The 14,259-nt window shown below is 50.8% G+C and overlaps 1 protein-coding gene across 7 annotated transcripts in view; it reads left to right on the plus strand.

Moving 5' to 3' along the window:
* The window catches only part of ST3GAL4 (ST3 beta-galactoside alpha-2,3-sialyltransferase 4), a 59,064-nt gene extending 52,228 nt beyond the window's left edge, over nucleotides 1-6,836 (plus strand). For 6 of the 7 annotated variants that reach the window (XM_063608874.1, XM_034934031.4, XM_057299292.2 and 3 more), the window contains 5 exons: nucleotides 283-378; nucleotides 491-680; nucleotides 1,450-1,593; nucleotides 5,703-5,846; nucleotides 6,159-6,836. In XM_063608874.1, the coding sequence (XP_063464944.1) occupies nucleotides 283-378; nucleotides 491-680; nucleotides 1,450-1,593; nucleotides 5,703-5,846; nucleotides 6,159-6,245 (661 nt within the window). In that variant the 3' untranslated portion in view covers nucleotides 6,246-6,836. Of the gene's footprint in view, nucleotides 1-282; nucleotides 379-490; nucleotides 681-1,449; nucleotides 1,594-5,594; nucleotides 5,847-6,158 lie in introns of those variants that run through there. The other variant, XM_057299293.2, reaches the window with a different exon arrangement.
* The last annotated feature ends 7,423 nt before the right edge of the window (nucleotides 6,837-14,259 follow it).

A 14,259-nucleotide genomic window follows, 5' to 3' on the forward strand; every position in this document is an offset into this window, starting at 1 on the left:
GCAACAGTGGGGCAGGGGTTTCTCATTGATACACCCCCCGTGCCTTCCCTCCACTCCTCTGCCCTCTTCTGTGCTCTGCGTAGTCTCTTCCTCTTATAAAGCCCAGGGCTGTAAAGTCAGCATGACCCTAAGCAGGACCACGGGGTGATGCCTGCTTCATGGGGACCAGGGGCTGAGGGGGCCTAGGAAGTGGTCCTGAGATGGGCCCAGGCAGATCCAGGGCAGCGAGCGTGGGGTAGAGTGTGGGGTGACATAGAAAGACCACTCCTCTTTCTATGGCAGCCTCAGGTGCCGCCGCTGTGTGGTCGTGGGGAACGGGCACCGGCTGCGGAACAGCTCGCTGGGAGATGCCATCAACAAGTACGATGTGGTCATCAGGTGTGTGTGACTGTCTCTTCCTACTGTTGTTTGGGAACTGGATGTCCGAGCCAGGGACTGTAGACAGGCCCAGGAGGCCTCTAGTGATGGGAATCCTCCTCCCAACCCCCAGATTGAACAATGCCCCAGTGGCTGGCTATGAGGGTGACGTGGGCTCCAAGACCACCATGCGTCTCTTCTACCCTGAATCTGCCCACTTCGACCCCAAAGTAGAAAACAACCCAGACACACTCCTCGTCCTGGTAGCTTTCAAGGCAATGGACTTCCACTGGATTGAGACCATCCTGAGTGATAAGAAGCGGGTAAGTTGGGGGACAGACTGGGAGCTGAGGCCTGGCGGCGGGGACGCTGCCCGAGTCAGGACCTCACGCTCCTTGATGTCCGCCTGGCAGTCCTAAAGAGGCTGTGCGGGGACAGCATGAACTGGGCTCCCGGCAGTCAGCGCCTTAGGCTGCCCTCCAAGGGTGGTGCTCCGATAAGCTGCCCCAGCAACTGGGTATAAAAGCCTGCAGGCGTCAGGTGGCAGCAGCCACAGGCACCCATGCTCCAGGCGTGTCTGTGACAGGAAAGCTTTCCGAGTAGGTGTTTGCCTGTGAGGAACTCGGGAGCTGAGCAACCCTCCAGCAGCCATCTCCAGGCTGAGGGCAGGTTAGAGCAATGAGGCCTGTGTCCAAACAGATGGTCCCCAGAAAGAGTTCACTACATCACTTTGCCATCCGGTCACAGGCTGAACTGTCCCATCTGGCATTTTTGTCAAGTGTTTAGACAGCCTAAAACTTTAGTCCCTTCTACCTGTGTGGATGTTCTTGGAAGTGGTCCATGGTTTACACCCTCCGCTCTATACACCTGGTCACCTGGCCTCCCGAGGGGGTGCCTTTCCTCCTCTCCTTCCCTGGTCCTCTCCTGGTCTCCCATCTGTGGCACAGACTTCACCTCCCTTTCCTCTCACCTTGTGCTCCTGAAGGCCTCTGCCATCACTTGGACCCCCTCGCCTCGCTGAGGACCACTGGGTTGGATTTGAGAAACCGGGCTTCACCCGCTTCTCTCTCTCTCCTGACCCCATCCTCCTAGGTGCGAAAGGGTTTCTGGAAACAGCCTCCCCTCATCTGGGATGTCAACCCTAAACAGATTCGGATTCTCAACCCCTTCTTCATGGAGATTGCAGCTGACAAACTGCTGAGCCTGCCAATGCAACAGCCACGGAAGATTAAGCAGGTGATGATGGGAAGTCAGGCCTGAGGGCTAGGATCCTGGGCGGGAAGTAGGAGGAATGTTCCTATGGGCATAGGAAGCCCTGGAAGGATCCCATAACAGAGGCGGGGTTTGCATTTTCCCTCCAGGAACACACCTGTCATTAAAGTTGCTGCTGCAAAGGGGAGTGCACACTTTAGAGAACCAAGGGGCATTTACTAAGTGGGGAGGGATGGGGACGGCCTGGATCAGGTTTAGGGGCTGGTGTGAGAGGATGGTTTTGGCAGGCGCTGGTCAGAATTTGTCAACTGGGGAGCTGCTGGAACAGTCAGTGGTCTGATCTGTGGAACAACTTGAGCCATGCAGAGTTACTGTTAGATACTTCATCTGTGATCTTATCTTGAAACACTAGTCTGAACGAGTTATAAGAGTTGGAGCTAAACAGTTTGTCTTGCATGTCATGATTTGGTATGGTGTGTCAATTCAGGGAGTCCATGTAGTTTTGCAAGTTATGGGTTTTTGTTTTGTTTTAAAGATAGCGTCTCACTCTGCCACCCAGGATGGGGTGCAGTGGTGCAATCATAGCCCACTGTAACCTCAAACTTCCAGGCTCAGGTGATCCTTCTGCCTCAGCCTCCTGAGTAGCTGTGAGACTACAGGTATGCACCATCACGCCTGGCTAATTTTTAAATTTTTCTGTAGAGATGGGGGTCTCACTGTGTTGCCCAGGCTGGTCCTGAACTCCTGGCCTCAAGTGATCCTCGTGTCTCAGCCTCCCAAAATGCCGGGATTACAGGTGTAAGGCACTGTGTCTGACCACAAGTTATGTGTTATGTGTTTCTTCTTTTTAACCTGATGTCCTTGAGCCATAGCAAGTTATGGTTTTGAGTGCAGTGCCCTGGTGGTCTTCAGCTGGTGGGCTTTAACCCACTTTGTAGCTTCCCAAGTACTTCCACCCATATCTTGGAGCCCCTCGGGGAGGCCGTGTGGGATGGTGAGAGACAGGCACCAGCAGACACAGGTATGGCGCTTGGCTGTGCTGTGTACTGTGTGGGGCTTGGCAGGTCAACTGCTCAGATCCTTGTTTTTCTTGCCTGTGTGGTGGGATAATATCCATAATGACCTTTTAAGGCTGTTGTAGGAGTTTGAAAAATAGTAATGATGTAAAATACCTATTCTGGAGACCGGTACACAGGGCCTGCCCTTTAAATATTTGCCAGATTTTGAATAAATGATTTTATTGTTTACTGAACATTTCCTGTTATTCCATGTTCTGTGTTGAATGGCTGCTTTTGTGACTGCTCAATGCCAGGCACCGAGTCTTCTTGCTTGGCGAGGAAGTTGTGCTCCTTGCTCTAAGGGACCTCAGTCTAGCAGAGTAAGAATGCAGGTTGCACTGTGGGGTGATAAAATTCCACAATGGAGAGTTGTTCCCAATGCCGTGGAATCTCCCAGGAGGGGCAGACATCTGCTGAGAGATGTCTGGGAGGCTCCCCAGAGGAGGTGGTGCTGGAGCCGGGCCTGGAAGGATCAGGCAGAGAGCTGGGGAAAGGCATTCCATTTGGCCAGGGCAGGCGGCTCCTCCAGCACTGAACTGTTTCCAGTACAAGTGGCGTTGAAGGGCACCAAGGAGTTTCATGCCATTCATAGGATTACAGATGGAGAGGAGGCTGGAGAGGGAGATGAGAGAGGGCGAGGACCTGAACCCAGCTCCTGGCAGTGGGAAGGGAAAAGGAGGAGATGGACTCAACATTGTGTTGGTTGTTTTTTTTTTTTTTTTGAGATGGAGTCTTGCTCTGTCACCCAGGCTGGAGTGCAGTGGGGTGATCTTGGCTCACTGCAACCTCTGCCTCCCAGGTTCAAGTGATTCTCCTGCCTCAGCCTCCCAAGTAGCTGGGATTACAGGCATGTACCACCACACCTGGCTAATTTTTGTATTTTTACGAAAATACAAAACACAGGAGTGCTGGTCTCGAACTCCTGACCTTAGGTGATCTACCCGCCTTGGCCTCCCAAAGTGCTGGGATTACAGGTGTGAGCCACTGCGCCTGGCCTGTATTAGCTTTCTGTTGCTCCCTAACTAATACCACAAGTTTAGCAGGCTAAAACAATACCCATGTACTGGCTCATGGTCCTGTAGATCAGAACAGCAGGGTGTTGCTGGTTCTCTGTTTAGGGTGTCAAAAGGCTGGACTCAGTGTGTCAACCAGACAGTTCTCATCTGGAAGCTTGGGGGAAAATTTTGCTTCCAGGCTCATTCTTGTGGTTGAAATAATTCGGTTCCTGCGATTGTAGAACTGAGGTCCCCATTTCCTTGCTGGCTGTCAGCTGGAGGCTGGGGGCCACGCTCAGCTCTTGGAGGTGGCCCACATTTCTTGGCCGTACAGCCTTCATCTTCAAGCCAGCGACGGCACAATAGATCCTTTCTGTGCTTCAAATCTCTGACCTCCGTTTCTGATCTTGACACCCGGATTTAAAGGTTCAGGTAATTAGGTCAAGCTCAGCAGGACAGCCTCTCCTTTTGTGTTCAACTGTGCCATATAAAGTAACGTCACGTAATCGCATCATAGTCATGGGCTCCCCACATGCGCCAGGGAGGAGATTACATGAGGGTTAGGGTCACTGGGGTTCTCTTACGGTTCTGCCTTATATATTTTACAGGTGGAATTGGGGGATTTCTGACCAATTCTGGGTTTCTAGCTTGGACAGCCGGTGGGGGGCGGGGGGTGGTAACATATTTAACTAATAGAGAGAGTGCAAGGAAGAGGAGGAATTTGGTGAGTGTAAGGAGACTGTCCAGGCAGAGCTGGCTAGAAGGCCATGGAAGTGTGGCTCAGCCCAACTGGATGAGATAACACACTGGTGTTGAAAGCAACAAGGGTGGAAAAAGAAGGCCCAGCCAGGGAGTGGAAGATGAGAAGACAGGAGAGCTCAGAGAGGGAGAAAGCTGGCATGTCGATAGGCCTGATGAAGTCCAGGAAAGGCTCCCAAATGGGTATGGGCAGCTGAAATTGTGTGCAAAGCAGGTTGCTGAAGCGGAGGAAGGCGGGGCTGGAGAAGTGAGAATATCAGGCTGCCCATCACTGCGGATGAATTAGGCATGAGCAACTGAGGTTCTCAGAGCAGCCAGTAAGGTGGATGGGAAAGGTACTGCTGGCCTGCTTTAAAGGAGAGGGCAGGCACCATGGCTCACGCCTGTAATCCCAGCGCTTTGGGAGGCAGAGGTGGGTGGATCGCTTGAGCCCAGGAGTTCGAGATCAGTCTGGGCAACGTGGTGAAACCCCATCTCTGTAAAAAAAATAGAGCGCCACCCCCATAAAGGGTCACACAGTTAGTGCATGTCAGAGCACCCAGGTCTTCTGAATGAGGTCAGGTTCTCCAAGGAGGAGGGCAGAACACTTCCTTTCCTTTGAATGAGTTGCTTAACGCTTTTGTAAGCCTTGGTTTTCTCATCTGTAAAATGGGGCTGATGATAATAGCTACCTCCAAGTGTTTTTGTGAGACTAGATGAGATAATGTTTTATAGTAGGTAGGTAAAATACTTAAACTTAGTGTCTGGCACATAGTGTTAAAAAAGTAACTGATAGGAGATGGTTGTCATTCTGATTGTTAGTCTTATCTCTAGAGGCCCCAGGCCTCCCCCAGATGTATGGAGCTGTACCATCCAGAATGGTAGCCGCTAGGCACATGTGGCTATTTACTTATTTATATTTGTTTATTTTTAGAGATGGGGGGGGCGTCTCACTATGTTGCCCAGGCTGCAGTGCAGCGGCTCTTCACAGGTGCATTCTTGGTGCATTCTTAGCGCACGACAGCCCAGGAGTCATGGGCTCAAGCAGTCCTCCGACCTCAGCCTCCTGAGTTGCTGGAACTATGGGCATATGCACTACTGCACCCAGCACATGTGGCGATTTAAATTTACAATTTAATTAATTAAAATTTAATAAAATAAATTCAGTTCCTCAGCTGCACTGGCCCCATTTGCGTGCTCGTTAGCTCGTGGCTTGTCTCGTTGGACAGCGCAGATGGAGAACGTTTCCGTGACTGCAGGAAGTTCCACTGCAGAGCGCTGGCAGAGATGATGGTGGGAGGAGCAGGGCTCCCACTAACACCCTCCTGCCCCTGTTCCTCAGAAGCCCACCACGGGCCTGTTGGCCATCACCCTGGCCCTCCACCTCTGTGACTTGGTGCACATTGCCGGCTTTGGCTACCCAGACGCCTACAACAAGAAGCAGACCATTCACTACTATGAGCAGATCACGCTCAAGTCCATGGCGGTAAGTGCCTGGCTTGTGAGCATGGTGGGCCAGGGCGTGGACGGGCAGACAGTCAGAGAGGCACTGGGTGAGTGGGAGCAGTGCTGAGACCCAGAGGTGGCTCCTGCAGTCAGAACTGGAACCGAGGCACCTGGACTCTCTGGCCAGCATCCTCCATGTTCAGCCACATGGGCTTTGTCTTCCTTCCAAGAGCCAGCCTGGGGAAGGGAGCTCCCAAGAAGTGTGGGGCCATTGGGAGGGGCAGGGAGACTTTCCTGGGGACAGAGAGGTCCCTGGGAGTCCCTCAGTTTATTTCCTTGGCTGTCTCCACAGGGGTCAGGCCATAATGTCTCCCAAGAGGCCCTGGCCATTAAGCGGATGCTGGAGATGGGAGCTGTCAAGAACCTCACGTCCTTCTGACCTGGGCAAGAGCTGTAGCCTGTCGGTTGCCTACTCTGCTGTCTGGGTGACCCCCATCCGTGGCTGTGGGGGTGGCTGGTGCCAGTATGACCCACTTGGACTCACCCCCTCTTGGGGAGGGAGTTCTGGGCCTGGCCAGGTCTGAGATGAGGCCATGCCCCTGGCTGCTCTTATGGAGCCGAGATCCAGTCAGGGTGGGGGCGCTGGAGCCGTGGGAGCCCGGCCAGGGCAGGGGGCTCGTTGCTGTGGCACCCCCTCTCTGCCAGCACCAAGAGATTATTTAATGGGCTATTTAATTAAGGGGTAGGAAGGTGCTGTGGGCTGGTCCCACACATCCAGGAAAGAGGCCAGTAGAGAATTCTGCCCACTTTTTATAAAAACTTACAGCGATGGCCCCACCAAGGCCTAGACACGGCACTGGCCTCCCAGGAGGGCAGGGGCATTGGGAATGGGTGGGTGCCCTCCAGAGAGGGGCTGCTACCTCCCAGCAGGCATGGGAAGAGCACTGGTGTGGGGGTTCCACCGAGAAGGGGACCTCATCTAGAAAAGAGGTTACAAACCTACCATTAAACTATTTTTCCTAAAACGGAAGCAGTTGTGATGTCCTGTGTCCTTTCAGGTGGGGGAAGGCATGGGACAGGGTGTGGCAGTGGGCAGGCTTGTTAGACCAGAGCAGGGCATGGTCACTCAGGAAATAATGACTTATTGAGTCCAGTGTTGGGTGCCCGGTCATGCATTATCACCCTGGCATAGCAGGAGAGTGAGTGGTGCTCACAGCACCCGTCTGCAGACACCCAGCCTGGCACCCGGCACCCTGGGTTACTGCCCAGAGGAGGGAGGGGCTGGAGGATGCCAGACGAGAGTGCCAGAGTCCTTTCCCACCTTCCTTCCTCTCTTCCCCACCATTCTTCAGTTACCCAAATCTCATGCTTGGGAGGTATGTGTTTTAAGGACAGGGGTGGGGTCAGACAAAGAAAGCCAAGTTTCCCTTCTCAGATTAAGTGGGAACCAGAAAATGGAGTTTATGGAAGATCTTGCCAGCAGCTCAGGCTGCCAGGATGGGATGGGCAGGCCTGGAGGGCAGCGTGGAAGGGATTTGGCAAGGCCTAACAGCCAGTTGCCGGGCCAGGGGATGAAACGGTTTCTTTCCTAGGTCTTTAGAATCCTAACAATCCTGCCGTTTGCCTGTCTCGCCCGCCTTCGTTCTCCATCTTCCCAGATCCTGCTTAGCTGCCAACTGGGCTTCCTGCCACCCCACAGCTGTTCCTTTACATCTGGAGCCAGGAGGGAGAGTTGGAACTCCCCACTTGGGGAATGGAACTGGCAGCTGTATTCCTGGCTTTCTCGGAAAGAGTTGCAGCCTTGAGGTTTTGAGACAAGCCAGGCTGGGACAGGACAGATAAAGAGGGGCAGCAGTTTGGGAGGAACAGAGGAAGATGACATGGTTCTCCACAGAGCGTTGGAATGGCCTTGCGGACACACACTTCATCCCCCAGAATGGCCCGAAGGACCCTCCCAGGGAACAGAAGGGCTGCTCTCTCAGCAGCCTGGCTGCTTTGCCAGGGGAGAGGGGGGTTCTGAGAGCGAGTAGAGCCCCAGCATCTGCAGCCCCAAGCCCACTCCCCTCCACACGGGCAAACTTTGTCTTGAAGGCTGTGTCCTGGGGAGGGAGCTTGCAGACAGCAGGGGTTGTGAGTGTGTGGGGATCTCAACTCTGCTCACCCTGATGCGTCCCCAGCTGCCGCTCATGTGGAGATGCAAGGGAGTGTCCGTTTTCCCATCCGGGGCCATTGAGAATGGCTGTCTGCATACATGATCCAGCTGGCCTGGACTGAGGCCACTGCCTGTTACTGAACGTGCCTAAACTCAAGCCAGAATCCGGCACACAGGGGTGGGTCAGACCCGTCTAAACTCCACACACGCACACATGTAGATATGGGAGCATTTTACATTCTTGGTGGGTTGTTTGTGATTCTGTGTGCGGACAGTCCTTCCTGCTCACATACTGCGAAGACTGAATGCGGGGTGTGTGTATACCCAAATAGACCATTGTTTGCTTGGGGGGTGGGGATAGCTTTCTCCAGGGTGCCCAACATCCTACGCAGATTGAGGCAATACTGGCCAAGGGTCGGAGCTGAGAATGGGGCTTTGATGTGGGGCTGTTGGATGGGGTTCTTTGGTTTTCTGGGAAAGGGACTTTCAGTCTTCAATTAGCCCAACCAACGGGAATGAACTGCCTGCCAGCCTGCCTGGGACTGATTAAACCATGCCCTGGAAATGAGGAAGGGAAAGAGCACAGTAGGGCACGTGCTTGAGGGCAAGTCAGGAGATCTGGGTTCTCCACCAGCCTCTGTCGCCTTTTTCTGTAAGAACGTGGGCCAGTCATTTCTCTGCAACAAAAGGGTGCGTCCAGCTAAGGAGAACCGCTTATCTCAGAATTACCTAGGGAGACTTGGGAATAGAGATTCCTGGGTCTCACCCAGGCTGCTGGGGACAGCAGGATCATCGCACGGGCCTCTTGACTCTACGGCCTGCGTGTAAAGCCTGCGCTAAACCCCAGTGTCCTTGAGCGGCGTTAATTAGGCGCACGCGCAGTTTCCTCTCCGGAGGGGCGGGCAGGGCAGGGGAGGGAGGAGCTACTGATGTAGATCGCCCCGCCCTGGCGTCAGGGCCGTGCAAGCGTTGTCCGCATGGGCGCCGCGCCGACCCTCGCGGCCGTGGGAACCCGCCCGGAATCTCGCAGGGCCTGTCGCGCTTCATCCAGGTTGCCGGCCTCCTCCCCGCGCTTTTCGGGATGCTGGCCCCGGCGCCCCGCCTCAGGCGAGGCCGGCCCCTCCCTGGCAAGCGGCTCAAGGCTTGGCGACGGCTCAGGGGAGGCTGGGCGGACTAGGGGGCCGCGCCCCTCCGAACTCTCGCTGGGCCTCGGTCATGCCACCTGCTTTGGGTTCATCGCAGAGGCTGGGGTGAAACTGCCTTAGGTTGCGAGGGAGTGGAAGAGCTCTGTCCCATCGAATTTAGATCCTGGAAGTCCACAGAGGGGAAACTGAGGCCCGGAGGAGAGAAGGGACTCCCCGCTTCGTCACCTTGCTGGGCAGGATAAGAGTCAAGGTCTCTAGCGCGGGAACACTTGTAAATGTTACTCTGTGTTCACATCACATGGTGTGCCTTAATTTTGGATGCTAAAGATTTTATTTACATTTTCCAAGGACATAAATGCATTCCGTTGCTTTCCTCCAGAGGCTGCCTAGCCTACGAGGAGTTTGAGCTTGGAACAGGTTTTTGTGGGAGACAGTAAGGTGCGATGCACACCAAATAGGGACAGTTGGACCGTGAGTTCAACTCCCTGCTCTGTCGTTTAGCCGAGTAAACCTCTGCTTCTGCATCTGCAGAACAGTGATTATGCATGTCTCTCTCACAATGAGGTTTTAAGGACCTAATGGGAATATGATCCTAAAAACATTTTGTAGAGTGTAAAGTATGATATCAATATTAATTGGAAAGCTGCCTTGCATCATGGAAAATGCCAGAGGATATGAAACAGGTTAGGTACATTTGTAGGGCCAAATACTTGGCCAGGTAGTGAGTAACATGGCTGGTTACAGAAAAGTCTTTGTCTTCAAATCACCCACAAGCTAGGTAGGGGAAGGTAAGACATCAGTGAAATGACTGCAACACAGGCTTTGCATAATCAAACCATGAATAGTGTTTAAACTGCTTTCTATTGGTGGTTTTCTTTCTTTTTCTTTTTCTTTCTTTCTTTTTTTTTTTTGAGACAGAGTTTCTCTCTTGTCACCCAGGCAAGAGTACAATGGCATGATCTCAGCTCACTGCAACCTCCGACCCCCAGGTTCAATGGATTCTCCTGCCTCAGCCTCCCGAGTAGCTGGGATTACAGGCGCCTGCCACCACGCCCAGCTAATTTTTGTATTTTTAGTAGAGATGGGGTTTCATCATGTTGACCAGGCTGGTCTCAAACTCCTGACCTCAGGTAATCCACCTGCCTCGGCCTCCCAAAGTGTTGGGATTACGGGCGTGAGCCACCGCGCTTGGCTGTTAGCGGTTTTCAAGTTGAAGTCGGACACCTTTAGGGATTCTTGGGGAAAGAGATTTCTTGGGAGACATTATCCATTTCAATGGTACCTAGCATGCCACAGTAGATTCCTAAACAAAGGTTGAGAAGTATAACCTGAGTTGGTCAGCTCTAGTCTAATCTCTCCAACCTTTTTGAAGTCTTCATTATAGCTTTGGAAAACTATCTGTTAGTTTCCAACATTCCCATGATTCTGTACTAGATGTGGTTCCAAGAAATCAGACCTTTCTGACTGAAAAGTTTAAGGAAGAGTATGTGCGTGGTGTGCGTGTGGGTGTGTGTCTGTCTGTAGTTATAGCTGGTTTTCCTGTCCAGTTCAATCTCATTGAGTTTATCTCTCTTGTTAGAGATTTTTGGGATCCTGTACCCAATAAATAAGAAGAGATGAACCTTGAGTCTCATTAGATGACAGATTTTTGAGAAGCTCAAATGTATGGGAAGGCTCCACTTCTTCACTTAAAGGGACTGCAGATGGTGTGAAGCAGGTGGGAGAGACCCCAGTGCTAAGAGGGTTATTACAACAGGGCTTGGCAAGAATTTTTTAGGGAAAAATGAACTTTGGGAGGCGGGTGCTGTTTTTTGCCCCATTTTGGGTTCCCAGGGAAAGGTAACAATTTAAACACCCACCCCCTGAACAGAGACATAGCTTCCTCTCAAGAGCCTTGGAAGGCTGGGAGGGTGGTGTTGGGTGGAGAGAATGAGAGCAGGCTCAGATGTTGAAACAACCCTAGGGGATCGGAGTTGGAATTGCTGAACTGAGCTAGTCCAGAGCCATCTATCATTCTGAGTCTTCCCAAAACACTATTTACACACATCACCAACTTTCACACTTAAGGAGTGTCTCCCCGTTTCTCTTCTTACTAAACATGGAGCTGGTGGAGTCTGGTTGGAGATAGCCTTCAGGTCTGTGCTCTTTTTCTCAGTGACTATGTTGCACTGATGGAGCCCTTGCATGGCAGGAGAGCTAGAGAAACTTTTAATTTCTGTTAAAAGTCAAATAAGAAGCTCTTATCTGAAAATTCTGCTTAAATCCTTGTCTGCATCACTTTATCTCTACTTGCCTTCTTCTTTTAGTATTTCTCTGAAGTGCAATGCCCATTAATGTCACAAATATACTTCCTAGTCCTTGGGCAGCAGAGCCTGGCCCTTTAATTTCCTTGCAAAGGAGGTTAAAGTGGTAGCTTGAACTTAGTCCACCTGGACTTTGTCTCATAGAAAGTGATCTTCAGGCCGGGGCCAGTGGCTCACGCCTGTAATCCCAGCACTTTGGGAGGCCAAGGCGAGTGGATCACCTGAGGTCAGGAGTTCGAGACCAGCCTGGCCAGCATGGTGAAACCCCCGTCTCTCCTAAAAATACAAAAAAATTAACTGACCATGGTGGTGGGCACCTGTAATCCCAGCTACTCGGGAGGCCGAGGCAGGAGAATCGTTTGAACCCGGGAGGTGGAGGTTGCAGTGAGACGAGATCGTGCCATTGCACTCCAGCCTGGGCAATAGGGCGAGAGTCTGTCTCAAAAAAAAAGAAAGTGATCTTCAGAGGGATGAATCCCTTCCTATATTCAGCTTCTATCCAGAATAGTACTTTTTCTCTTGCATAACTGGGTATAGATTTCAGATAAGCTCCATTTAGTTAAACTCCAGTTATTTCCAGGAACATCTGGACTCCCTGAGACCTCACTAACCTTCTTTTTGAGCATTAATAGTTTAGATTCACCATAAAGAAGACAGTTACAAAGAACCATTTTTTGAATGTTTTCAGCATTCCAAGATATTGCCAAGGGCCGTAAGGTTAAGGAACAGCGGAAAGAAATGCTATTTCTTGTCTGGTATTCTCCAATCAGGGAACTCAAGGAAGCTCTCTACTCAGGGGTTGAGGCTGTCTCAGGCCCGTGGGTGGGCTAAGTGGACTGTTTCCGAGAAAAGCACTGGGAACATGGAGTGGCAGGCAGATATTGGCAGAGGCATAAATATAGCCAGGGATGTAGATGACAATTTGATGACGTATCTTGTGAATGGTGTATATTCACAGAAGGCCTTTTAAAGATGGAGGCTGTGGGAGTAGGAAGACTTACAGGGCTTGTAGTAATGAAAGCTTTCAGTGTATGTCAAAGAACTTGCTGTTAGCGAGGACGGGAGGAGGGCCAAGGAAGAATGGCGGTTAGAGAGGGAAAGAATTAATGGTTTTGCAGCAAACATGGACTTGGCCAGGAAAACAGTTCTTTATTTCTAGAAAGAAGAGGAGTTTTTAAATTTTTTAAAATTTTTCTCAGTTTATGACCTGGTTAGGAACACTGAAACATAAGGAGTTGGGGAAAGGATGGTTGGAGGCTCACTGGAAATGAGAGGCGGCTATCAGTGAATGAGCTCTTTATCAGTGACTCCCAGAGACTGCTGCTAATTTTGATTTGAAAGCTGCAAATTGCTGGTATGTAGTTAGAGTTCCTAAGAACAACTTAGATAAGAGGTTTTCAAAAGCCGTTTTGAAAGGGGAAGTGAAATTTAAGATTTAGTTGTCATTGGTCTACATCTAGATGTTTGTTTCTTTAGATGTGCACACCAAGGAGCATTTAAAATAAAAATCTATTTGCAAATTAAGATAGTCTTTATTTACGTTTTTATATTTTTATTTCAATAAAAAGTGTGTTTTATAGAGAAAGCTCCCAGAGAAGAAACTAATCTCAAGACTCCCTTTTGTCTTTTTTTTTTTTTTCCTCTGGTGCCAGGACAAACCGCACACATAATACCTGGGAAGAACTAATCAAACGTGTGTGTGTGTGTGTATGTGTGTGTGTGTGTACCTTGTGCCTTCGGTTCTGATTCCATAATAGCAAATGACCCAAGCAGCACGTACTCCTCTCCAACCAGGAAGTGAGAAACGGAATTTTGGTTGACTCCTTTCTCCTGTTCTAAGAAATCTCCCAAGGACTGCACCATGTTTGTTTTCATTTCCCTGGCTCCTTTCCATTCTGGAAACTTAAAATCGGCTTCATGGCCTCTTGCTTTATAGAATTTGTTCAAAAAGGCTTCGTCAGAAATGGATTTGATATGACATTTTTGCTCTTCACTTGAAAGTACTTCCTATTCCCTGAAAGTGGAAGAGGTGGCGGAAATAACCCTGGCCTTGGCCGACTGATCTTGAACCTGAGAATTAGAGACTGGGCCTCCGTCCAGTGACTCTGAGCCAGTAATGAAGTTTAAAGCTATCGGAAGACTGGCTGCCGTCCTTGGTAGAGGTGGGGGTGATTTGATACACAGAAGAGCTTTGTTTCCCAGGGCTTTGTGGTCTTTCCGGGTCATTTGGGGACTTAGGGTGGAGGACGCCAGTCTTGCCTTCCTAACGGAGCTGTGCTTGTCCTCGCCCGGCCTGCCCCAGAGCGCATGCTAGCAGATGGTCTTTACCATCAGCCACTTCCAGCCACATTCTAGGATGAATGTGGCCTGGAGTTTTCACTGTAGGGCGCAAACATCTTGTGACAGAAATCAGAAATCATGTGTGTATAAATCTCATGTTTGTCACTCGTTAGCGCTTGACGCTGGGCAAGTTTTCTGGCTTCTTTAAGCCTCAACCCACATCTGTAAAATGGTGATACTTCGTAGAATTGTGAGCATTAAATAAGATTACAAATGTAGAGCACTCATTTTATTTAATGTGAAATCACCTATGGTGGAATTCGGGGCTTCCCACTGCCTTTGTTTTTTAGCACCTCCCTTCACCAGCTTTTCTGCGCCCCCACTCCTTTGTGAGAAGCAGATCGTGCTGGAGACAGCTGAGGGATGTACTCAGCTCAGTTCAGGCTTCTCAATGCCCCAGAATCCTCCAGATCCCCCTCATTTTTTCCCTCCATGCTCTTGTCTCTCACAAAGATCATCCTTGTGACCTCCTATCCCTTGGGCTATTCTTTGCTGCATTGGGCATTGGACAGT

Source organism: Pan paniscus, chromosome 9, assembly GCF_029289425.2.
Source record: "Pan paniscus chromosome 9, NHGRI_mPanPan1-v2.0_pri, whole genome shotgun sequence".
In the NCBI taxonomy this organism is placed as follows: Eukaryota; Metazoa; Chordata; class Mammalia; order Primates; family Hominidae; genus Pan; species Pan paniscus.